The sequence below is a fragment of the Cibotium barometz genome, chromosome 26 (genome assembly GCF_041138505.1).
Source record: "Cibotium barometz isolate CiBa-2024 chromosome 26, ASM4113850v1, whole genome shotgun sequence".
NCBI lineage: Eukaryota > Viridiplantae > Streptophyta > Polypodiopsida > Cyatheales > Cibotiaceae > Cibotium > Cibotium barometz.
Genome location: NC_141071.1, coordinates 39,495,390 through 39,520,504, shown reverse-complemented (window position 1 = coordinate 39,520,504; position 25,115 = coordinate 39,495,390). Strand labels below are relative to the sequence as shown.

Below are 25,115 nucleotides of genomic sequence, written 5' to 3'. Positions count from 1 at the left end.
ATATGACCAACAGTGGGACTTGAACTGGGACTTGAACTCGTTACCCTATGTTGTATGCTTGAGACGGTGTGGGGAACTTGGCAGAGCAAGCACATAGTAGTCATGTTGATAAAATAGGGATTTTATTGGATTTCATACTAAAATAGGGTTTCTCATTTCATATCAAAAGTTACAGAAATAAAAACCTGCATTAATTAATTAATTAATGCCAAACCAAAAAAGATTTTGGTGGCCTATTTTGGCAGCACTAGGTAGCACATTCTCGGTTATAACATTCTAACTCTTGTTCTCGCAAAGCCTTAACCTGTTCCAAATGCCTGCTCAGGGGCCAGACGAGAAGCGAGATCCCAACAACGGAAGCTCTGGGAGGAAGAAAAGCAAGCTTAAGCCGGAAAACTCACAGAAGAAGCGAGCCAAGGGTGGAGAGATGCAAAGCTCAGAAGAGGAGGAGATGCCATTGAAGCTAAGGAAAGACCTCAAAGAAAGCTCCAGCAAGAAGAAGGATAAGAAGAAGAAAAGCAGTCTTAGAGAGGAGAAAGCCTCAGAAGCGAAGCCAGCAAAGAGGACCAACAAGAAGAAGAAGAAACAAAAGGTGAACTCTAGCAGCACTGTTAGTAGGAAGAGAAGTGAGCGCGAAGAGGACCCATATTCAGAGGAGGAGAGGCCCGCAAAGCGGCAAGCCAAGGCCCGGAATGTCTTTTTCCGGCTTGTTGTCCCCTCCAGGAAGCTAGGGAAAGTCATTGGCAAACAGGGCTCGCGCATCCAGGAGCTGAGAAAGGAGTCTGGTGCCCACATCGAGATTGGAGACACCATCAATGTCAGCCTCTTTTCTGGGTTTGGACATGAAATTACCAGGACTCTCTCTGTTTATGTATTGTGTTACGCTTCCAGGCATGCATGCACACATACATACACCTCATGGATGCATGCACAAACATACTTATCTCGGATCTGGAGCTGACGAGAGCATTTGTGGATCTTGGGGGGGTGGGGGCGGGGTGGGGGTGTCTGGATCTTTGGAGGGACTTTGCACAATTCATGGCAACTCCATATGTAGGGGCCAATGGAGAGAGAGAGAGAGAGAGAGAGAGAGAGAGAGTAGTATTAGCATTTGTGGAAGGCCAAAATGACCTATGAGACTTAATACATAATTGAAAGACCATGTCGGGACTCGGTCTTGACCTAAATTTATGGTCCAAGAGGGAGAAAAGAAACATACATGGAAACATCCTAAGAATCTACTAGTAAATCTGAAATGTCAAGCATCAAGTATAGTCACCTTCGCTAAAAATCACATAGTAAGGGTTTTTCTTGGGGTTTTGGCTTCAGTGATCTACCTTCACGATAGACTGACCACTTGCCTTCTTTCCAAGCTGCCTTGACCTCGGCTGATTTTGTATTCTTATCCATGAGCTGCATTGTGGTGAGTTCCTCAGCAATCCATATCTTTGTATCCTTAAAGTTTGCTTGATTATTTTAGAACCACAATCTTATTGTTTTAACAACAATAAGTGACAGAGTGATTACCTTTTCTTGGAAACTGAGGCAAGTACTAGCTCCCAATCAATCATTGGCACCTTGGCACATAGTTGCTCACCTACCATGTGTTAAGTAAACCACCCACCCGGATCTCAAGGGCCTTCGACTGCCTTGGTTCGTTTTCTTGACTTATGCTGTGACTTTTGATTTGATGTGTTCTCTTAAATCTTCCTTGACCACCGTCTTGATGCTACTTGATGGTCTTGTGTAGGTCTTGTTTCACACCTTCTTTCACCTTTGCAACAATTTCGTCTTTCTCAGGGGTCCCAATTGCAGGGTTTGGAATTTTCTTTGGAGTTGTGAGACAGTCTTTCACGGGGGGGGGGGGGGGGAGAGAGAGAGAGAGAGAGAGAGAGAGAGAGAGAGAGAGAGAGAGAGAGATTGGTGCAGCCACTTTGTATTTTGTTGTAAATCTGTTTACGCTCTTCAATTTAGCATACTCAATTATTTCAGGTATTGGATGTGTGTGATTGCTATCCACTATTCTTTATGTTTCTTCTTTCAAGCTTGATTGTGAGGAGCTTCACATCATAGAAAGACGTGGTGGACTTTCTCTTAGCCTGAAGCTTACTTTTGAGGTAGCTCTAAGGCTCAGGTCTACGCACTAACACAAGGATCCCAATGTTAATAGACTACAATGCCGCTTGTGCGAAGTCCTTACGTGATTGTGTGTATGCTTTGCTCACCAACTTTGTGCAGCATGTTAATAAAGCTACTCCTATGCCCACAGTATGTTGATGAACGTGTAGTATCCATTTCATCGAAGGAGGAATCTCTTGAATCACAAAGTGCTGCAGAACGGGCACTGTTACGAGCTGCCACCCTTCTTATTGAGGTAGTAGCTTTGTGAGCATGCTTTTTAGTCTTTAGCTCTGCTATCTCAACTCCATTCTGTGCAAACGTTTCCCTCTATTGAACTCTTGAGTTTGCATTGTTGGTGGCGGCTCAGCCAGAAACCGAAGGTGAGGAGACTGCTGCAGCCAAGGCCCGCCTTCTAATTGCAGGATCCCAAGCTGGCAGTGTGATTGGCAAAGCTGGGGCAACAATCAACGAAATGAGGGAGAGCTCAGGAGCCAATATCCGTATCTTAACAAAAGAGCATTTTCCCTTATGTGCGTTTGTGTCAGAAACTGACAGACTTGTGCAGGCATGACCAAGATACCTGAAGAATGCTATGTCGTTTGCACAATAGGGTTATCACAAAGTTCCTTCATATATTATTCTCAGTGCTTTATTTTCTTAATATTTATTTTGCATGGATTTTTGCAGATAGAGGGTGAAACTTCTCAAGTGCAAAGGGCATTGGAGCTTATCATTGTGAGGCTAAGGTATGGATTGGATTTCATGCATGCAATTTTTCATGCTAGGTGCTCTCTCTTGCAATACTTTTGTGTCTTGTTTATGCTGACTTGCCAGAAAACATAATCTACATAGCTTATAGCTATGATATTGTATGCATTTTTGCAATGTACATGGACGGGGATTGCAAAAATTTTGGTATATGTTACGATATTTCTCCTAGTCTCCATTTAACATTTATAATACCCAACATTGATGCAGTTCTCAGTCATGGGTTTTTATGTTGGCCGACCAGCCCCTTCATGATGTATATAAGATCAGGCTTTTTGCCATTTAATTCATTGAGCATTTTGCTCAAGTGTTGGAACATTGCTGGCTGGTTCAATTCTCTCCTTTGCTTCCGCTTGCTGCCTTCAACCATTCTCTCATGTTAGCAGAGCACTGAGCACTGAGGTTCTCAGGCTCTTGCTTCTACACTCTACAGGAACACTATTAGCCAACGTTTTCTTCTCTTTTTTTCCAGCCCTTTCTCCCTCCCTATAGTTTAACACAATTTTTTTTGCAGCATCCCTAATTTTTGTATGCTGTCCCTACCTCGGACTAGTGGTAGCACTGTGCACTTGCTCCATTAGCCTCTCCCTCCCTTACTTCATCGCGCATCAAGTTGGCTCTCGTCTTCACCCGTGTGCCTTGATCTTCGGAAGGAGTACAATTCTACATCTTTGTTTAGGGAGGAGTGGGCAGCCCCCAGGTACCTACTTGCAGCCTTTCTGTTGTAAATTCAAGAGGAGGATTCCGTGGCTTCTACATCGATTGCCATCTCTTCATCTATTTCCCAACTTCCGAAGGAATCCATCCTAGATGGGACCAACTACCTTGATTGGTCTTTGCAGATGAAGACTCTACTCCGGTATCATGGACTATGGGATATTGTTACCGGGGCCGACGCCCAGTCAATTGCAACTTCTCCTCGGGTTGAGATTGATGCCTGGCTTGATAAGGATGCTCGGGTACATGCGCTCATCATCTTCAACATTAAACTATCTGTTGCTCGTCAATTTGAATGACAATGATGATGAGACCGCATAAGAATTATGGGATGCCATTCAAAGGAGGTATCATAGAGAGAACTCTTGAAACTTGTTGAGGTTGCGTAACAAGCTTATCACTGCTAAATCACATTAATCCACTTGTAACCATGGCTGAAAATTGAAGTAAAATTTGTGAACTTTCAACCAACAATACTTGAGCCAAATAGATGGAAGAATAAATGAGAGAGAGAGAGAGAGAGAGAGAGAGAGAGAGAGACGACACAGCATAGACCCGGAACGGTCGGGCCCCTTCACAGGAATATGAATTATTTCTCCACAAGTGTATGGGCTGATTTGAATCAGCATGGTACCGCCATCAAACAAGATAGAAAACAAAGCCTTTGGAATCTCCTAGTTTGTATGTGGTGGCCTACCACACACACACACAAGTGTTGGAGAAACTCACCCGTCTGTGTGCCACCCCAATGGCCTACCAATGGGTCACACAACCGGTTATTTTCTCTTGTGGCAAGGATGCTCACAAGAGTGAAGTCTTTTGATGAAGAAAATCAGCAAGCTCTTCTTCAACTCTTCAAAGCCTCTTCTTGAGTAGCACCTCCATCTTCACATGATAGCCTTCTCTCTTGAAAAAATGGTTCTCTACACTTGGTAGAGACGAAGCTAGTTTTCTTGCCTTCCTGCTCTCAAAAATGCACAAGTTTACATAAACTCTCCTCTTCCAAAATGAAGGGAATCAAGGTGAATTTCTTTCTAAAAAGCTTTCTTAGTTCAAAATAGAAAAAGATTACACGTCAAGTTGCATGGAAAACTTTTACACATGTTTTAGTTTGCATGGGAAACTTTTACACATGTTTAGTTTTGCATGGGAAACTTTCCTTTGTCAACAAATAGAAAGAGTTAGTTCTCTTTCCCTCTTCGGAAAATAGAAAGAGATGCTTATAACTCAAGTTCTAAAACGAATTTGCATGTGCAAATGAAGAGACAGTTGCTAAGATGGCTTGGGCGAGTCGCCACATCACCTCAAAAAATTTTTTTTAAAAAATTACCTCGGGTGTTTTTGATCGTTTTGATTTCAATTCCAGTCTCTGTTTTTCCAAAAGATGAAGGGAAAGGTCTCAAAATTGACCTCCAACTTAAAAGGTACATATCTTGTAAAACTATCAAAATTGAAAGTAGTTTAAGTAAGAAACATACTTAACGTCTTGCTAAATACAAGTCGCTAGATCAACAACCAATATTATGCACAAGTTCGATGCTTTAAGATGAATGCCTAAATGTTCAAGCATTCTCAAAATCAGCATCCAATGCAAGATCTTCAAACAGCTTATTGTGCATGTGCCTAAGGTGAGTACCATCCGTATCATACTTCCCCACTTCGGGATGGAAGCATGTCCATTCATGCATGTAATATTATGCTCTCCTATTTCGGAATAGAAGCATGTCCAATCATGGTTCCTTGGAAAAGAACACATGTCCAATCATGAAGTCTGCCATGCTAGGCCAGACAACATGTCCAAGTTTTATTAACTTCAAAATTCTTGATACAAAATTGCTTGTAAGCTGATTAGGGTTTTGGATTGGGAATTTCTCACAAATACAGGTAGGTGACATACCTCCCCTCTATATTGCAGTTGTCCTCAAATGAAAGGCATCCAGATAAGGATTTAATACATTTGGATAATCTTGAAGGTCTTCTTGATTCATCCACTGAGCATCAAGGGGTGGATAGTTCTTGAACTTTACCAAGAATTTCCTGATAATCTTTGCTTTAGGTGCTTTCCTGTCTTTATGATATACAACCTATTCAGGCTGTAATACATCTATAGTCTCTTCATGTACTTCAGGTGGATCTGCCATCACTGGAGTAGAAGGTATCTCTCCATGATATGGCTTTAACAAGATTACATGAAAAGTGTTATGAATTTGCCAATGAGGCAAATACTTCTCCCAAGTTGCTTTCTTTTCAGCACAAAAGCACTTTAGAAGATCTAAAAGCTGTAAGTTGACATTTTCACTTCGTCCATTTGTTTGGGGGTGATAAGAAGAAGAAAAATCAAGCTTAGTTTCCACATTCTCAAAGAGGGCTCTCTAGAATAAACTGGTAGTCCTCGGATCTCTGTCTCCCACTATGGACTTTGGAAGCCCATGATATTTGAAGATTTGAGCCAAATAAGTAATGGCTATCTGTTCGGCTCCAATTGATATCTTTACTTTAATGAAGTACTGAACCTATCCACAATTTTCTATATGGCATCGTTCCCTTTGGGAGTTTTTTGCAATCTTGTAATGAAGTCCATGGCAATGCTTTTCCATGGTTTGCTTGGAATAGGCAAGGGCTGTAGTAGGCCTTGCGACTTACCTCGATCAAACTTCACCTTTTGGCATGTGATACATTCACGAACAAATGCCATAACTCTTTTCCTTAAATCTTTCACTATGCATAGCTTATCCGTCATCATTAAGAAACCTTCCCTTATGAAGAAAGGCATCCTAATGTTTCCTTCTTGTAAGCAGTGCCATATCTCAGAAAAATCTGCATCTGTAGTATATAAATCACGCTTTACTGTGAAGTCGGTGTGGTAGCCAATAGTGATGGCACCAACTTTAGGTCTCTTGGATAAAGCATCAGCAACCAAGTTGTTTTTACCCGTCATGCTCTTCACTGTAAAGTGAAACATGGACAAGAAATTTGGCCATCTCATCTGCATAGGTGACAGCTTCTTCTGGGTAAGAAAGTACTTTAGACTTTGGTGATCAATCTTGACCACAAAAGTAGTACCCAAGAGAGAATGCTTCTAGATGGTCAAAGCATGAACCACTGCAAGCAATTCCCTTTGATAGGTGGAGTAGTTCTTTTCAGCTTCATGCAACTTCTTGCTTTCATAAGCAACCAGTCTTCCTTCCGGCATTAAGACAACACCAATGCCTACATCGGAAGCATCACAATGTATTACAAAATCTTTATTTAAATCTGGCAAATGCAAAACAATATTTTTGCTGGCCTCTTCTTTCAATCTTTTGAAGGCAGCCTCCTCTCTTTGAGTCCACTTGAAAATAGCCCTCTTTTTGCACAAGACATGCAATGGTGTAGCAATGTGTGCAAAGTAGCGCACATATTGCCGGTAGTAGGAGCAAAGTCCAAGAAAGCTTCTCACTTCATGGACATCCTTCGGAGTTGGCCACTCCACAATGGCCTTGACTTTGGCTGGATCCATCATTCGCACACCTACTCGGAGAATGTGCCCTAAGAATTTGATTTCTTGCAAAAAGAACTCACTCTTCTTTGGATTTATATACAACTTATGTGTTCTGAGTTCTTGAAATACTATAGCTAAATGCTTCTTGTGTTCCTCTTCATTTTGTGAAAAGACAATAATGTCATCAAAGAAACTTCCACAAAATTTTCTGTGTTTATTGAAAATCCGACCCATCATTCAGTTGAAGGTCGCCGGAGCATTCGTCAGACCAAAAGGCATGACCAAGAACTCATAGAGACCAAAGGTGGTGCGGAATGCAGTCTTTGAGATGTCCTCCAGTGCAATCCGAACTTGATGATACCCACTTTTCAGATCAATGCGGTTGAAGATTGAAGCCTCACTGAGTGTATCCAAGATATCATCGATTCTTGGAATAGGGTATCTATTCTTCACAGTGACCTTGTTTTGGGGATGGTAATCCACACACATGCGGAAAGAGCCATCCTTCTTTTGTACCAGCAAGACTAGCGAGCAGTAGTGGCTAGGTCGGATCAAGCCCTTCTCCAGCAGTTCATTTACTTGTCTCATGATCTCCTCCTGTTGTGAAGCACTCACCTGATAAGGAGCTTGATTCGGAGTCGAGCTTCCTGGAATGAGATCTATCTTGTGGTCTTCACGTCTTTCAGGTGGGAGTTCACCTGGAAGAGACTCACTGAAACAATCTTTGAATTGTTGCACAAAATTCATATGCTCAACATTTACATCATTTTCAGATTTACTTTCTTGTGCAAAAAGCAAATAACTGCATGCAAATGGAACTTTTCATTGCTTTCTTAATCTGTACATGACCAACAAGAGGAATGGAGTTTCCCCGAACTCGTACTTCTAATGCAATATTCGTTCCTTTGTGAGTAATCTTGATTTTATCTTCATTTGGGCCGTACAGAGGTACAGCTTTGACCTTGCCCATCCAAGGCATTCCGAGCATTACATCACACCCTTGAGTAGGGCCTATGAGAAAATCCACATGATCCAAGTAGTTTCCTATGTGAATCCTCAAAGGATCCTTCACAGGGACAACTTGTGCTTGTTGACCAAAAAGTGTGTCAGCAATAGTGGGTATACCTTGGTCTTCCTCCATTAGGCCAATGGATCTGGCCACCTCTTTAGAGATGAAGTTATGAGTAGACCCAGAGTCAATCATAACTACCACAGACTGATTTCTCAACTTACCAAATGCCTTCCATGGTTGTCTTTCTTTGGTGTCATGGTTGGCTTCTCGAACATGCACATCAGCTATGGTACCAACCTTAGGTTTTGATGTTTCTTCTTCGGTCCTCTTCTCAACATCCTTCATTTTGCATTCCCAGGTCATGTGCCCTTTCTGTCCACATTGGAAGCATCTTCCTTCTTTGATGTGTTGCCCTAGCTCCTCCTTTGACAACTTCTTGAAGATTGGTTTAGGCTTTTTGGTTTGATCTTTGGAATTGGATGATTTGGAGGTTACATACGGCTTCTTTTCTGGCTTCTCTTGGTTCTTTGTTTTCTTTAAGTGTGGCTCCTCCGAAGAAGACCCCTTCCTCTTTATCATCCACTTCGTGTCACAAGATTCTACATTCAATGCAGACTCCATGCAATCCTTCAGAGTATTGTCGGGTAGGAGGGAAGCTAGCCTGCACACACATACACATGCACACAACCTCAAGCATAGCGAAACGTGAGAGTGCTGGAAAAGATGTACTCTATGTATTATGAAAGTACAAGGTGAGTACATAAAGTAGCCTAGGGCAAGGTGCCCAACACACATAAGTGTGTACACACGAGGAAAAAACCTATGTCCAGTCACAGGAAAAAGTGCCCGTGAGTAAGCTGTGTTTACACCTGAACTAGCCGGGAGTGGTCATGACCAACAAACTCCCCTCAAGTGAATGGTGTGAACGGGGACAGGGTGTAGCAGACTACCCTGGAAGAGGCTGTAAGCTTAAAGCTTCGTGGAAAGCTTCAAACTTTTTCCTCGAAAGAGGCTTTGTAAACCCATCTGCTATATTGGCATGTGTAGACACATAAGCCAAGTCAATCTCTCCTGCATGGAGCCTTTCCTTGACATAGTGATAGTGAACCTCAATATGCTTTGTGCGGGCATGAAATACTGGGTTTTGTGCAACTGCCAAAGCACTCTGACTGTCAGTGTAAATGGTGGTAGGGGATTGCTGTCCAACACCAAGATCGGCTAGAAGGCGTCGTAGCCAAACACATTCCACAGTAGCTGTAAAGGCTGCCCTGTATTTAGCTTCACAACTAGAAGTGGCCACTGTAGGCTGCTTCTTATTGAGCCATGAGATGCATGAGTCTCTAAAAAGCTTTCTTAGTTCAAAATAGAAAAAGATTACACATGTTAGGTTGCATGGGAAACTTTTACACATGTTTTAGTTTGCATGGGAAAATTTTACACATGTTTAGTTTTGCATGGGAAACTTTCCTTTGTCAACAAATACAAAGAGTTAGTTCTCTTTCCCTCTTCGGAAAATAGAAAGAGATGTTCTCTTTCCCTCTTCGGAAAATAGAAAGAGATGCTTATAACTCAAGTTCTAAAACGAATTTGCATGTGCAACTGAAGAGAGAGTTGTTGACATGGCCTGGGCGAGTCGCCACGTCACCTCCAAAAAAAAAAAAAAACCTCACGGGTTTTCGACCGCTCTGATTCCAATTCCAGCCTTTGTTTTCCTAAAAGATGAAGGGAAAGGTCTCAAAATCGACCTCCAACTTAAAGGTACATATCTTGTAAAACTATCAAAATTGAAAGTAGTGTAAGTAAGTAACATACTTAACGTCCCGCAAAATACAAGTCACTAGATCAGCAACCAGTATTAGGCACAAGTTCGATGCTTTAAGATGAATGCCTAAATGTTCAAGCATTCTCAAAATCAGCATCCAATGCAAGATCTTCAAACAGCTTATTGTGCATGTGCCTAAGGTGAGTACCATCCGTTCCATACACTTGTATCCATCTATACGCTCTCCCATAATGGTAAGAGTGCATAGTCCATCATGCTTATGAAGCATGTCCAATCATACTTCCCCACTTCGGGATGGAAGCATGTCCATTCATGCATGCAATATTATGCTCTCCTATTTCGGAATAGAAGCATGTCCAATCATGGTTCCTTGGAAAAGAACACATGTCCAATCATGAAGTCTGCCATGCTAGGTCAGACAACATGTCCAAGTTTTATTAACTTCAAAATTCTTGATACAAAATTCCCTGTAAGCTGATTAGGGTTTTGGATTGGGGATTTCTCACAAATACAAGCGGGTGACAACTCTACTCAGAAGATTTCCTTGGAGATTCAGCTTGCCAACATGAAGATCTCCGATGCTGCCAACATCATGGATTCCATCACGGAGTTTGTTACCATCCAGAAGTAGTTGGTCTCTTTGGGGAGCAAGGCTACTAATGAAGGCTTTGTTCATCGGCTCCTCGCTAAATTACCCAAAGCTTTCTTATCTTTCAGTGATACCACACGGGGACACGTCCCTCTACAGCAGCAGGGGGACGTCCCATGTCCCGTCCCTCGCTAGGGGATGGCCGTCCCCTGTCCGAGGACGCAGCAAGGGGACGTCCCATGTCCCGTCCCTCGCTAGGGGATGGCCGTCCCCTGTCCGAGGACGGTCATCCCCTGTCAGGGATGCCTTAAACTTGTGGGACGACTGGTTGGGGATGGGAAGGGAAAAAAACGGGATGTTTTGTCTTCGGCATTCGTCTCATTTTTTGTTTTTTTTTGGTAAAAAAAAAAGGTCCAGTCGTGCGAGCGTCGAGCGATCGCTGCTCTCCTTTGTCTCTGCTGTGTGCGATCGAGTGCTCTCCAGAGTCCAGACTCCTCCGTCTCTGCTGTGACCTGTCACTTGTGCACTTGCTCTCCTCCGTCTTTGCTCTTCCATCTCTACTCTCCTCTATCTGTGCTGTTTTGCGCTTTCCTCCGTCTCTGTTGGCACCTGTGCACACTTGCTCTCAGCCTCTCCTCCGTCTCTGCTCCTCCGTCTCTGCTCCTCCATCTCTGCTCTGCAGTGTGCAGTGACTGCATAGCAGGCTGCAGCACAAGTTCTTGCCATGGCCCACTACTCCATCTAAGCTACCTAGGCCCCAGTACCATCAACGGCCAGCCTTCAAAGCTCAAAGTTCAATCACAATGGCCTCTTCCTCGCGAGCACGAGCAGCCCGTGTTGGGGGCAAGGGTTCAAATTGGTCTTGGTGGGAAGAGGTGAACGCCCAGAGACCAGGAAGCGGGGGAGGTTCACGTCAATGGCATTGCAAGTTATGCCCATACACACACCTTCTCCATGAGTCTGGGCACGAGGTGTAGTTTTGCCCAAATGTAGCGTCTCACTTTACAGCAAGGAGGGCGGAGGGCGGCACGACCTGTGGCAGTTAACCCCGCAACATTTGTCAGGCCACCTGTATCGGAGGCATGTAGTAGAGGCTCTATAGCTTCGACATTAGCATCAGCTAGCCATACATCGTCCACACCACATGCGTCCTTTAGCATGCCATCCACAGTTCTTGCATGTCGACAGAGCACCCTTGATCAGAAATGGGATCCCAAGAGAAAGGAGGATATTGATACGGCAGTGGCTCGCTTCTTTTTTCATGATCATATTACCTTCCATGCTGCCAGATCTGAGTACTTCAAGGTTATGGTGAGGAAGATTGGCGAGTATGGTCCATCTTACACTCCCCCATCCTTAGAGACCTTGTGTACCACTCTTCTTGAGAAAGAGAGGCGTGCTGTAGAGCAAGCTGCAGAGAACACAAAGCATATGTAGAAAAAGATGGAGTGTCTCTCATCATTGATGGATGGAGCGATAAACGAAAGAGGTCTATCCATGGGGTAGTGGCCTATTTTCGAGGAGAGATGTATTTCATTTCATCGCATGATGCATCAGGGACTGGGAAGAGTGCTGATGTGCTTGCATCAGAGTGGATAGAGGCAATAGAGTTTGTTGGTAGTGACGTTGTTATGGGATTTGTTGTGGATGGCGAGGCCGCCAATAGGCAGTAGGGGCCTTTGTTGAAGGGATGTATCCACATGTGACAGTCTCATTTTGCATGGCACATTGCCTCAATAATTTGCTGAAGGATACAGGGAAGTTGCCTTGGATTGCGCCCATCATTGAGAGGACAAGTCACATTGTCACTTTTGTGTTGAATCATCAATTCTTACTACATGAGTTTAATAAGAAATCAAGCAAGCAGCTCTTGAAGTACTTGGAGACACGGTTTGCGTATAACTTTCTGATGTTGGGCCGGTTGAGTACATGTAGTGCCACATTGAGGCAGGTTTTCATTAGTGATGAGTTCACTACATCTCTGTTAGCCTCTACTACTGGAGGGTGGAAATACAAACATGATGTTGAAGATCTTGAGTTTTGGGAGCATGTGCGTCGCATTGATGCAATGGTGCAGCCCATAATGCATTTGTTGAGGCTTGTGGATGGCATGAAGCCATGCATTGGGAAAGTGTATGAGGCCATGGACAGGATGATTGAGCAATTGAAAGAGCTCATTAAAGAGCAAGAGCAATTTGATCATGATGACGAGGATGAGGAGGACACTCTTAAGAGCAAGTATGAGATGGTTCAGGATCTTTGTGTCAAAAGATGGAATGCATATCATTCTCCTTTGCATGCAGCAACATACATTTTGGACCCTGAGTTTGAAGGCAAGGGTCAAGAAAATGATTGAGAGGTGAATAGTGGTTGGCAGACTATCTTAGAGAGATTGGTAGTACAAGGCGCAAAATAAGAGACGCACTTGCATAGTATAGATCTTTTTGTGGCATGTATGGTTGCCGCGATGCGCAGGAGGATCGGACTCGGTTTGGGCCAGCTTTGTGGTGGGAGGATTTTGGATCAGATGGACCATAGTTGCAACAATTGGCTATTCGCATTCTCAGCCAGGCTGTGAGCTCCTCTTGTTTGGAGCAACTGTGGAGCTCCTATAGTCACATTGCATCAAAGAAGAGAAACCGCCTTGGCATGGAAAAGGCATGTGGTTTGGTTTTTGTAAGTGCCAACCTGCGTATGTTGGGCAAGGGGGTGATTGCAAAAGCTGATCCTTTTGTGGAGCAACAAGAGAAGGAGAATGAGCCGGTTGAGGTCACAAAGGCTGATGCTCATGACAATGAGGCCAGTGTTTCCTTCAATATGGATTCTGATTGATTAGCGCAACGCCGTAGGCTTCAACCTTGGATGTCACATGTGTAGCTCAGCCTTTAGGGCCCTCTACCCAATCTAGATTTATGTAGACATGGTTTATTTTCTAGTATCTGCATTCTAGAGACAGTAGACTATGCTTCAGCCATGAGTCTCGACAGTTGTATTGTGTTTTGTGTACACAGTTAGCAGTACACTATTTTTGTAATATGAATCATGAATTGTGTCATTTTGTGTGCTTTCTTTCAAAGTACTCAAATGTAATATAAATACTTAACATTTGATGGATATATTGATGCATTTTTTGTGTACTGTCCCCCCACCCCCACCCCCACCCCATGTTCCCATTCCCTGCCTCTAGGCGTTCCCCATCCCCGTTCCCATCCCTCGACCCATGTGACTATGCATATGAGGCCCGACATGAGAGGAAACCTAAAGTTGATCACTTCAGAGTTTTTGGATGTATTGCAAATGCACATGTACCTCAGCAATTGCGAGGTAAGCTTGATGACAAAGCTACTAAGTGCATATTTGTGGGTTACAATAGTGGTAGTAAAGGGTACCGTCTCTTTAATCCTCCCACACAAAGGATTTTGGACAGCAGAGACGTGTTTGCTGAAAATTCCGACCAGCCATTGGCTGAATATTTTGGACAGCCCCCACATTACATGTTTGAAGGACTTCTCCCATTGAGAATTTATGGCACAATAGATCAGCCATCAACTTTACCTAATGGACAATTGTTAGGTGCTCAAAATCACCCCATAAATGAGCTCATGACACCTCAAAATCTTGAGGAAGCAGTGGAGGAAGAGCAGACAGTGTCGGAAGAGGCTAGAGTTGTGCCTCGTTGGCTGCTTTGTACCTTTCAGGAAAGCAAGCTTTCAGCTCCACTTGGTAGCAAGACATGGGTTGGTTCACGTAATGCAAGAGAACATGCAGATGTTGCTTGCATGAGTACACTTTGTGATGCAGATGAGCCGGATTCATTTGAAGAGGCTCATGAGGATGAGCATTGCGTGAAAGCCATGCAAAATGTATCTATCCACCAAAACAACACATGGGATTTGGTAGACTTGCCTGTGGGCAAGAAGTCAATTGGCACAAAGTGGGTGTACAAGTTCAAAAGAAATTCTGATGGTATCATTGACGGGTACTAGGCCAGGCTTGTTGCCAAAGGGTATGCCCAAAAAAGAGCATTGATTATGATGAGACTTTCGCACCTACTTCTCGTATGATGACAATTAGATGCGTTGTTGCATTGGCTGCCCATCATGGATGGAAAGTGCATCAGTTGGACATTAAATCAGCTTTTCTCAATGGGGATTTTTAGGAAGGAGTTTATGTAAATCAACCCATTGGTTTTGAGATGCATGGTCATGAAAGTAAAGTATGCAGGCTTCGAAAAGCACTGTATGGTCTCAAACAAGCTCCTCGAGCTTAGTATGAGAAGATACATACTTATTTGACAAGCCAGGGCTTTCGCAATAGTCCAGCAAAGAGCACCCTCTATTTGAAAGAGTATTATGGCACTTTGATTATGTTCATTCTATATGTGGATGACAATGGGGATTTGTAGGAAGAAGTTTATGTAAATGAACCCATTGGTTTTGAGATGCATGGTTATGAAAGCAAAGTATGCAGGCTTTGAAAAGCATTGTATGGTCTCAAACAAGCTCCCCGAGCTTGGTATGAGAAGATACATACTTATTTGACGAGCCAAGGCTTTCGCAATAGTCCAATAGAGAGCACCCTCTATGTGAAAGAGGATCATGGCACTTTGATTATGCTCATTCTATATGTGGATGACATGTTGCTAACTAGGAATGATAAGGAGAAAATTTCAACCTTCAAAGTTGAATTGCAAACCTCATTTGAGATGACAGATTTTTTTGTCCGGAAACAAGATTCTTCTATTAGCTAACAAATAACAGCCTTGAAGGGCTAAATACGATCTCGCCTCCATGTACGGAGCGAGGACCAAAGAACAAAAGGGGAGGAAGGATGCACTTCTCCTCTGGGTGACTACTCTATGAGGAGAAAGGTATCTCATACAAGGGGTGGGGGAGGGAATAACCACACCGGTGGTTTGTAGTGCCAAGTGGGCTCACCATCTCTATTTGTGAGAAAAGGGCTAGGTCGCTAGAGCCTTAGGAAGGCTTCCCGACGCTTACACATACGGTTAGAAGCTTCCCCCACTGGCCGCGAAGAGTATGAATGATGTTGAGCCAAATGCTCTTCATGGATTCCGTAGGCGGAGTGTGGGTGCCTTCCATGACTTCGTTGCATTGAGCTCTCCAGATGTGCCATGCGGTAATGCTGCTTCAAATCTCCCATCTCTGGAGCTCTCATCTGTTGCATGAACTGCTAGAATATCATGCTTGGTAAACACTCCTAGCCACTGCTGGGGAATAGACTAGGTCTCTTGGAGATTGGCTTGCATTCAGACAACTTCCACCAGAGGCTCAGAAGAGAGGCCTAACGAGGATCAGGCAGAGACAAACTCAGCCTTGACAAGGACTTTGCTATTCCACCGGAGTGGCTGACCCCTATCCTTGACCAGGTCCCGTGCTAAACATTCCCCAAGATACATGAGGCCGGGTCCCTAGCTTGTGGCCACTAGGTAAATGGATTTGGGGGGTTCCAAATCAGGGCAGTCGAAGACGCTCCTTAAAGGCTACCGGAACTAATTGATGGAGTGCCGGCCTGAGGTGATCCCAAGCTCGTAATAGGTTGGTTGTAAATCTGACCTCAGAAGCTGGGCTAAAGCTATGGGCCCGAATCTTCGTGAAGATCCATCTAGTGCTCTGCAGCCAAGGGCCCCCCAGGCTCCGTGTACGGGCTGAAATCCAAGCCAAGAGGAAATCCTTCCATGCCTCTCCGCTTGGGAGAAGTCCTCAACAATCAACTTGCCCAGTAGGCGCGACATAAGATCTCTATCGCCTCTGCAAATCTCTGAAAATTCCCGTCGTCTTCGGATAAGTATGCTGCTGTGTCATCTGCAAACTCTGAGACTAGCAGCTCCTCCTGAATACAGATGGGGTGACGCAATCCCTAGAGCCCAATCTCTTGCGTTGAGAGAAAACTGCTCATGGCCTCGGCGACGAATAGAAAGAGGTATGGTGCTAGAGGGCAGCCCTGTCGGACCAAGCGAGTAAGGGGAAATCTGTCACCTGTGGGTCATTGAATGAGCACCTAACTGTGGGAGGTCAAATAGATTCCGGAAACACCACGGATCCACTCCACTAGAAAACCCATCCGGTACATTGTGCCCTCCAAAAAGCCCTGGTCAACTCTATCATAGGCTTTCTCGAAATCCAAAGGAGCACAATGAGATCTTGTTGCCGCATCTTGGCCGAAGCTGTTGCATCCCAAAAAGTAAAGATGTTGTCCAGAATGGTTATATAGTCTTGTGGGTTGACTACCATGAGTATATAACATGCACGTTCCTAAAAGATGAATTTGGGCACGTTCCTGGATTCATCTAGGTATATATATATATATATATATATATATATATATATATATATATATATATGTTGTCCAGAATGGTCCGATCCTGGACAAAACCTGTCTAAGTGTCATGGATCAAGTCCAAGAGGAAAGGCTGCAATCTCCGGTTGATGGCCTTGACCAAAATCTTGTAGGCGGCCCAAGGAGGGTGATGGGTCTCCATTGTCGAATCTCCAATTTGTCACCACCCTCTTTAGAAATCAAGTGAATCAAACCCTCTAAAAGCCTCTCTAGCATGGCGCCTGTGGTCATAATCTCGTTGAAGGCTGCTCGAAGGTTGAGATCCTAGTGACGAAGAAAAAAGGAAATTGGAAGTCCATCCGCTTCCTGGCATTTGTCCCTAAGAAGAGCCGTCAAGGCCTTTGCCAGCTCCTTAGAGGCAATAGGAAGGTCCGAAGAGTGGGGGGAACCACCTTTCTCGTGTGCCGCCAGACCTTCTCTCGCGCATCCACCATTTGTGAGGATAATGGGGCACCAATGAGAAGGAATTTTAAAAAATCATGGCTATGGCTCTCACGTGAGGTGGGTCATAAATGATAGATCCATCTTGGCCTTGCAGCCTGTGAATACCATCTCTCCGCTTGCGGGGGCCGGAATCTCAAAGAAATCCCGAGTGACTCTATCTCTGGCTTGGGTCCAGAAGGAAGCTCTGGCATGGTATCTGTACTCCACCCTCCTCTCCTCTGTGGATTTGAGCTTTGTATGGGTGGCAGCTAGCTGACTCTCAATCCACGGGCCATCTGGGGAACTCTCTGAGACAAGCTTGCTGTTTGTGGCAAGGATATCTCTACACAGGATATGGCTATTCAGCTCCTCTCCAAGCTTCCAGAGAGTTTTGATTCCTCTTGTTTACAAGGGAAGGATCACCGAGTGGCCTTTCCGAAGGAGGCAACACACAGATCTTCGACATCTCTTGCTCTTGTTCATGCAGACTTATGTGGTCCTATGAGTACCGAGTCTTTGAGTCAGGCGTTGTACATGCTCGTGATGGTGGATGACTTCTCCAGATTTACATGGACCTTCTTTTTGAAGTCCAAGGATGAGGCTTTTCAACACTTTTGTGATTGGAGGGTTGAGGTGGAAAAAGAGACCGGTTCTTCGGTCAAGGTTCTCAGGACTGACAGAGCGGGTGAGTTTACATCCCAGGAGTTTTAGCAATATTGCAAGAATCATGGCATTCGGAGACATCTTACTACAGCATATACTCCATCACAGAATGGAGTTGCAGAGAGGAAGAATAGGACCATCATGGAGATGGCCCATGCTATGCTTGAGCAGTCTTCGTTACCTCGATGTTTCTGGGTTGAGGCGGCTTCTACTGTTGTCTATATTCAGAATAGGTCTCCTACTGCTACTCTTCCAGATAAAACCCATATGAGGCTTTTCATGGTGAGAAGTCCTCTGTTGTTCATTTGCGGCTATTTGGTTGTTCGGTGTATGTACATGTGCCTAAGGAGCATCGCTCCAAGTTGGACTCGAAGTCTTAGTGCATGACTTTTCTGGGATACAGTTCTGTGTCCAAGGCATATTCTCTGTATGATTAGCAGGTCGGCAAAGTTGTGAGCGGTGATGTGGTGTTCGATGAGACTCGTGCATCTTTTGAGGGAGGTAGTGAGCTTCTTCTTCCTCCGCCTCCTCCTCCTCCCCCTGCTTCTGTTACACCTCCAACTGTGGATTCTCAGTTAGATGATGATGATGACTCTGCTCCTCCTCCAGCGAGTTCGAGCAGATCGGTGCCTAGATGGTATTTTCAGACAGTTCATGATTCTGGGTTACGAGAGCTTCATTATGCTCCTCCGCCTGGTTCTCTCTGGTGATCTTCCAAAGTTTAAGGGAAACAAATTTATGACAGCAACATGTTTGTTAACTATGCTCTTATGTCCTCTATTATTCATGGTCCTTCTGATCCCACTTCCGTGGATGAGGCTTTTTCACATGAGCCTTGGCGTTGTGCTATGCAAGCAGAGCCGGATGCCATTGAACGAAATGGCACTTGGATTTTGGTGCCTACGCCACAACAACATAAGGTGATTGGTGTGTGGTGGATCTTCAAAACGAAGTACTGAGCTGATGGCAGCTTGGATAAGCACAAGGCGAGGTTGGTTGCCAAGGGCTATGCCAAACGCCGTGGAGTCGACTACGATGAGATCTTTGCTCCGATGGCCCGAATGACTACCATTCGCACTGTTCTTTTTCTTGTAAGACATCATAGATGGCCCGTATTCCAGATGGACGTCAAGTTGGGTTTCTTGAATGGAGAGCTTACACAGGAAGTGTATGTTGATCAGCCGCCGCCGGGATTTGAGGTTCTTGCAGACAAGATCAAGTGTACCGACTGAAGAAAGCTTTGTATGGTCTGAAGCAGGCTCCACGGGCTTGGTACTAGCGGATTGATGAGTTCTTTTTCAGAAGCTTGGCCTGCGCCGTTCTCATGTAGATTCGAACCTTTATATCGTCCTTAAGAGGGGGTTGATTGTTATCATTGTGGTCTATGTTGATAGCCTCATCTTTACAGGTTCTTATTCTGCAAGGATCCGTTCAGTCATGGATGTTTTGGAGGGAGAGTTTGAGATGACGGATCTTGGCCTTTTGCAGAAGTACAGTATCGGGTTCTCGTCGGTTGTTTGGTTTGGTTTACCTACTCTCGATTGGTGTTTCACAGTCAGCGTATTGAGTTCTTTCACATCCAAACCCCGTCAATAGCATTGGCGGTGTGCTCTCAGGGTTCTTTTGTACTTGCGTGGTACTTTGGATTTTGGCATCTTCTATGGCCAAGGGTGCACTCTTCTTGGATGGTCTGATTTAGATTGGGTTGGAGATCCAGATACTCGGCGTTCGACGAATGGTTGTGTTTTTTCACTTGGGTCAGGAGCCATTTCATGGAGCAGTAAAAAGCAGCCTACTGCGGCACTTTCCTCTATAGAGGCGGAGTATCGTGTAGTTTGTTATGGATCATGTAGGGCGATTTGGTTGCGGAGATTATTGGGAGAACTTGGCTTTCCTCCTACCGGATCTACTCTTCTTTGGTGTGACAATCAGAGTAGCGTCGCCATCGCCAAGAACCCTATGTTTCATGTTCGTACAAAACGCATTGAGATTCAGTATCACTATGTTCGGGAACGGGTTCTTGCTGGAGATTTGTGTTTTGAGTATTGTCCTTCAGCACATAATGTAAGAGATTTGTTCACCAAGCCGGTTTCTCATGCTTCCTTGGCTCCCCATCTTCAGCTTCTCGAAGTTTGTTCAGCATCTGGTGCTGAGAGGGGGTGTTAGCATATTCATCCCCAGTTGCTGCCCATGTTTGGAGTCCCCTTTTGATCCCTTTTATGGCCCTTGGTTGTGGGCTGACCACCCCTATTTTCTTGGCATTTTTCCCTATTTTCTTGGTATTTTTCCTAGGTCGGGTGGTGTTTCTTCTGTCGGCCAGGTCTTTTTGTCCAGTCGGCCAGCCCCTTCATGACCTATTTATAGACGGGCTTGCTGCCCTCATTTTTCATAGTGTAGTCCTATTTTGTATCCCTCACTTATGAGACCTTTCATGTCTCTTGCTCGGGATTGCTTCATTGCAGTATCTTCAGCATAGTTTCTTCATCTCTCTCTCTCTCTCTCTCTCTCTCTCTCTCTCTCGCTCTTCTCAGATCAGCACATTCTAGTGTTTATCTTGCATCCGCTCTGTGCACTCTTTCAACAGGCGTTTTCTCAAAAAGTATCTCTTAGGCCAAAAAGCAAGGCCTTAAAGCTAGAAAAGCAAAGCACCAAAAGTTGAGTAATATTTTATTAATAAATGTAAAAAGAGTAAAAGCAAAGACAAAAAGGGAAAAAAAAGCATAAAAAGTTTAAAGGCAAAGCAAAAGCATGATGACTTTTTGGTAAAAAGCAGGGTCTATTACAAGTATAAAAAGGCTTGAATATGAATGCTGCGTTTTACCTTCACCAAGTGGCTGGAGCAAAACGATGAATGGATGAATGCTGAAAACTGTACGGATGCAGAAAACGCAAGGTGGACTGAAGGCTGAATTTTGAATTGATGCGTTTTGCCGATGCAAGATGGCTGAATGCTCATGTGTTGAGGCGCCTATTGTTGTAGGAGGAAAACGCTGAGAGGAGGAGGCTGAAAACTGCAATCGCTATGCTCCTTGTGCTGAAGATGCTAAGCGCCTGAATGCTCCTTGGCTGAATATGATTGAATGAATGAATGATTATGCAAGGACTCTATTTATATGGGCTCATGGAGCTAGTCGGCTGGCTACTGAGTTGGCCTACTGCTCATGTCCAATAATAAATGCATAAATGTGTATAAAATGCTGAAAATGATGGAAAAAATACCAGAAAAATCCTAGTAAATATCGTGATAAATACTGGATTATATTTGGGGTTCCTGCAATGGTCTGGATGCTATGCATGAATGATGTGCAGGTTGCAGGATGCTTTCTGACGCAAACCCTAAGGTTTCTACTAACTGTATATGCATGAATGCATCTCTCTAAGTGGGTTAAGGGACTTAGACTAACTGACTGACTTGCTATGGCTGAGAATGACCTACGTAGCTTGTGCCTGACTTATCCTGGACTGAGGATTACAATGGAGTCACGACGTAGGACAAATATCATCCTAAATGATACTTATATTGTTACAATGTTGCACTGATGATGATGAGCCAGTTTGTCACCATGCACTAGGGGTACTCTTGAAAGAACTCCTCGTCTAGTCATATGGCTTCGTGGGTACCTTGATCTCGGAATTTCGTATAGAACTGACGTATCCGTTGATCGGAACCAATGTTGCAACGATGAAGAAGGATCTGGTCGGGCTCAATGACTTCTGCCTCGTCTACTACGTCTGCTGCTGTTCATCTGAAACATCAAACACTTCTGGTCCAACATATGGTTTTAGCCAAGAAACATGGAAAACATCATGCATTGTCCAACTTGTAGGCAACTTTAACTTCATGGAGACATCAGTTAACTTCTTAACTATTGGAAAAGGGCCAAAACTACGGAATGAAAGCTTGGGACAACGTTTGCCCGCTTGTTTCAATCTTTGTTTCTTGATACGCAAATAGACCCAATTCCCTTCCTTGAAGTGGGCATCTCGTCTAGATTTATTCGCCTATCTGCTATTTACTTCTTGTGCTTTGGTGAAGTGATCCTTGACATACTCAATGATCTCGAAAAATGCTTCCGTGGTTTTATTGGCCTCTAGAGATGGAGACACCAATCTCCTCAAAAGAGAAGAGAAGCGACGACCAAAGGCTGCTTTATATGGAGTCTGTCGGACATTGGATGAATGAGTGTCGTTTAAGATAGCTTGGACCAATGGAAGATAATGTTTCCATTTGGATTGCTGGTCATGATAATATGACTTGAGAACATCAAAGGCCAAATGGTTATAATTTTTTGTTTGGCCGTTTGTATGCGGATGAAATGCACTAGACAATTGTAACTTAGTTCCGAAGTTTTCTAATAATGTCCTCCAGAAATGCGAGGTAAACTTGGAATCTCTATTGGATGTAATGGTGCTAGGCAAACCACAAACTGGGTACCAATGCGCTTGAGAAACAGACGGGCTACATCCTCGGCTGTGGCCATATGCTTTCATGAGATGAGCATGAAGAATTTACTAAAGCGATCCACAATGGTGAAACATTGAGTGTTACGGGATCCGGTGGATGCTGGTAGAGGCCCTACAAAGTCCATAGATATGTCGATAAAAGGTCCGTGGGGGAAGGCAAAGGTTGAAGTAAACCAGCCTTCTTTGTATGTGGAACCTTTACTTTTTGACAAATCTTACAGGCTTGAACATGTGAATATACATCACGCCTCATCTTTGGCCAATAAAAGGACCGTTCTAATTTCTCGAGGGTATTGTTGATACCCCTATGTCATCCAACTAAGGAGTCATGGAGAAGAGCGGAACGCTTTTCCCGAATGACAGAGAGGCTGTTCTTGAAGAACAACCAACCGTTCTGGACTGAATGATGGCCCGGCTTAGAATTGAGGGCCAAACTGTACTGAGTACCAAACTCAGGGGAGTCGACATATTGGTCTTTTATACTATCTAAGTCCTTCCCCGTGATTTCGAGAATGGTAGATTCTTGGACTGCGTGGATGTTGGCCTTTCGACTCAGAGCATCTGCTACTGGGTTATGCTTACCAAGAATGTATTCAATCATTTCTCCAAACTATTGGAAGAGTTGACTCCACCTAGCCCGTCGATCACTCCACTGGGCACTTGGCATAGTTTGAAGCCACTTAAGTGCTTGGTGGTCAGTTTTCACTTTGAAAACCTGTCCATAAAGAAAAGGCTTTCAATGTTTGAGCGCTGTGATCACACCCAAAAGCTGTTTGTTATATACCGAATAATTCTTTTCGGTGACATCCAACTTTCTACTGTAATATGCCACGGGTCTATTGTCGTGTTGGAGAACTGCACCTATGGCTACATTGCTTGCATCGGTAATGACCTCAAAAGGTTCATCCCAAGATGCTAACTTTAATATAGGCGCTTCTAAGGCGGCTTTCTGGAGTGCATGGAATGCATGAAGCGCCTTGCCTGTAACTGAGACTTTTGCTTGCGAGTCTTCACTCCCTTGAGCAAGTCGGTAAGAGGTGCTACAAGGTTGGAAAACTGATGGACATGGGTACTCTAGGCCTGACGAAGACCTATGAATGAGCAGATTTCTTGGGCGGTCTAAGGAATGTCCCAATCTAAGATTTCCTGAACCTTTGATGGATCGAGTCTAATCCCATTGGAATCGATGATATAGTCCAAATACTGAACTTCTTTAACACCAAAGACAGACTTTTTGGCGTTTATGTAGAGCTCATTATCTCGCAAAAGTTGCAAGACTTTCTCCACATCTTTCTCATGCTGCTCCGTAGTGGTTGAGAAGACTAGTATGTTATCAAGGAATATGAAAACACACTTCCCAATGTGGATTGCGAAAATCCTAGACATCATTTTATTGAAGGTTGTCGGTGCATTTGTAAGCCCAAAAGGCATGACTACGAACTCGTAGTGACCACGCTCTGTCCAGAAAGCTGTTTTTGGAATGTCAGCTTCAAAAATGCAAACCTCATGGTAACCACTCTTGAGGTCGATCTTAGTGAAAAATTTAGCACCGTCTAAACGCTCCAAAATGTACTCTATCCTTGGCATAGGAAACTTATTCTTAATGGTGAGTTTATTTAATGCCCTGTAGTCTACATGAAGGCGTGCAGACTTGTCCTTCTTTTGGACAAATAGGATGGCTGCAGCAAATGGTGAGGAAGAAGGCCGAATAAATCCGGCTCAGAGGAGCTGAGATAACTGTTTTTCTAACTCGCCCTCTAAAGTCTTGGAAAGACGACAGGGAAACCTGCTAGGAGGATCCGATCTAGGGATCAAATCAATGTGATGGTCCTCAGGGCGAGAGGGTGGGAGATCGTTCGTGAGCATAATGTCCTGATGTCTGGACAGGAGGTCTGCTAACTAAGGGACTCAGGATGAGATGGATGCTACCGATGAGGTGGAGGCTGTTTGAGCACGAACATAAAGTAGTGCTCCTTCTGCTCCCTTGTGGATAGCTCGTCTGGCTTGGAGATGCGAAATCAATGGGATACTAAGAATGCTTCCATCCCCATGAATCATGACACGCTCAGGAAAACCTTTACAGATAGTAAAAGTGTCCTGTTCCCAATCGGGAATAGGCTCATACTGACGGAACCACTGAATTCCTAAGATTATGTCACACCCCAACAGAGGCAAGATAATGAAATCTCGTTGGAATGAGGCCTTTTGAACGTCAAAGGCAAATTGCTGTGCCTTTTGAGAAATGTGGTTGCGGAGACCATGTGTGAACCCGTCCAATCTAGATGATATGGGACCAATGTGCAGCTCATTTTGTTAGCCAACTGGGAAGAGATGGCATCCTCAGAGCTCCCCATATCGAAAAGGACTACAAACTATCGCCCCTAGGCAGAGCCATAAGCTCGGATGAGGCTTTTTTGTGCAGCATCACTCTCACCCTTCGGCTTAGTATCAAATACCACGGATGGCATAGGATGCATAGAAGGTAAAAGTTGAACCGCATTGGTGGTAGTAGGCGAGGCTGGAGAAGCTGGGGAGGTTGTGGCAACTGGGGCAGAAGGGGATTTAGCGGCTTGTTCCGCTTGCCATTTGTGACAATCCTTCTTACCATGCCCTATGATGTGACAGAAAAAACATCTGTTTTCTGACTGATACTTCTTTTGTTCCTCTGGAGCAAGATAACCTCCAGTAATGCCTGCTTTAGCCTTTTCATCGGGGGTTTTCTTAAGCTTAGATC

At 44.2% G+C, this 25,115-nt stretch overlaps 1 protein-coding gene across 2 annotated transcripts in view; it reads left to right on the top strand.

Annotated features, from left to right (window-relative positions):
* Positions 1 to 240: 240 nt before the first annotated feature.
* The window catches only part of LOC147623951 (KH domain-containing protein At4g18375-like), a 53,562-nt gene continuing 28,687 nt past the window's right edge, over positions 241 to 25,115 (top strand). Inside the window, exons 1-4 of one of the 2 annotated variants that reach the window (XM_086820598.1) lie at positions 241 to 817; positions 2,270 to 2,374; positions 2,489 to 2,686; positions 2,809 to 2,867. In XM_086820598.1, the coding sequence (XP_086676724.1) occupies positions 314 to 817; positions 2,270 to 2,374; positions 2,489 to 2,686; positions 2,809 to 2,867 (866 nt within the window). In that variant the 5' untranslated portion in view covers positions 241 to 313. The remainder of the gene's footprint in view (positions 818 to 2,269; positions 2,375 to 2,488; positions 2,687 to 2,808; positions 2,868 to 25,115) is intronic. The other variant, XM_086820599.1, reaches the window with a different exon arrangement.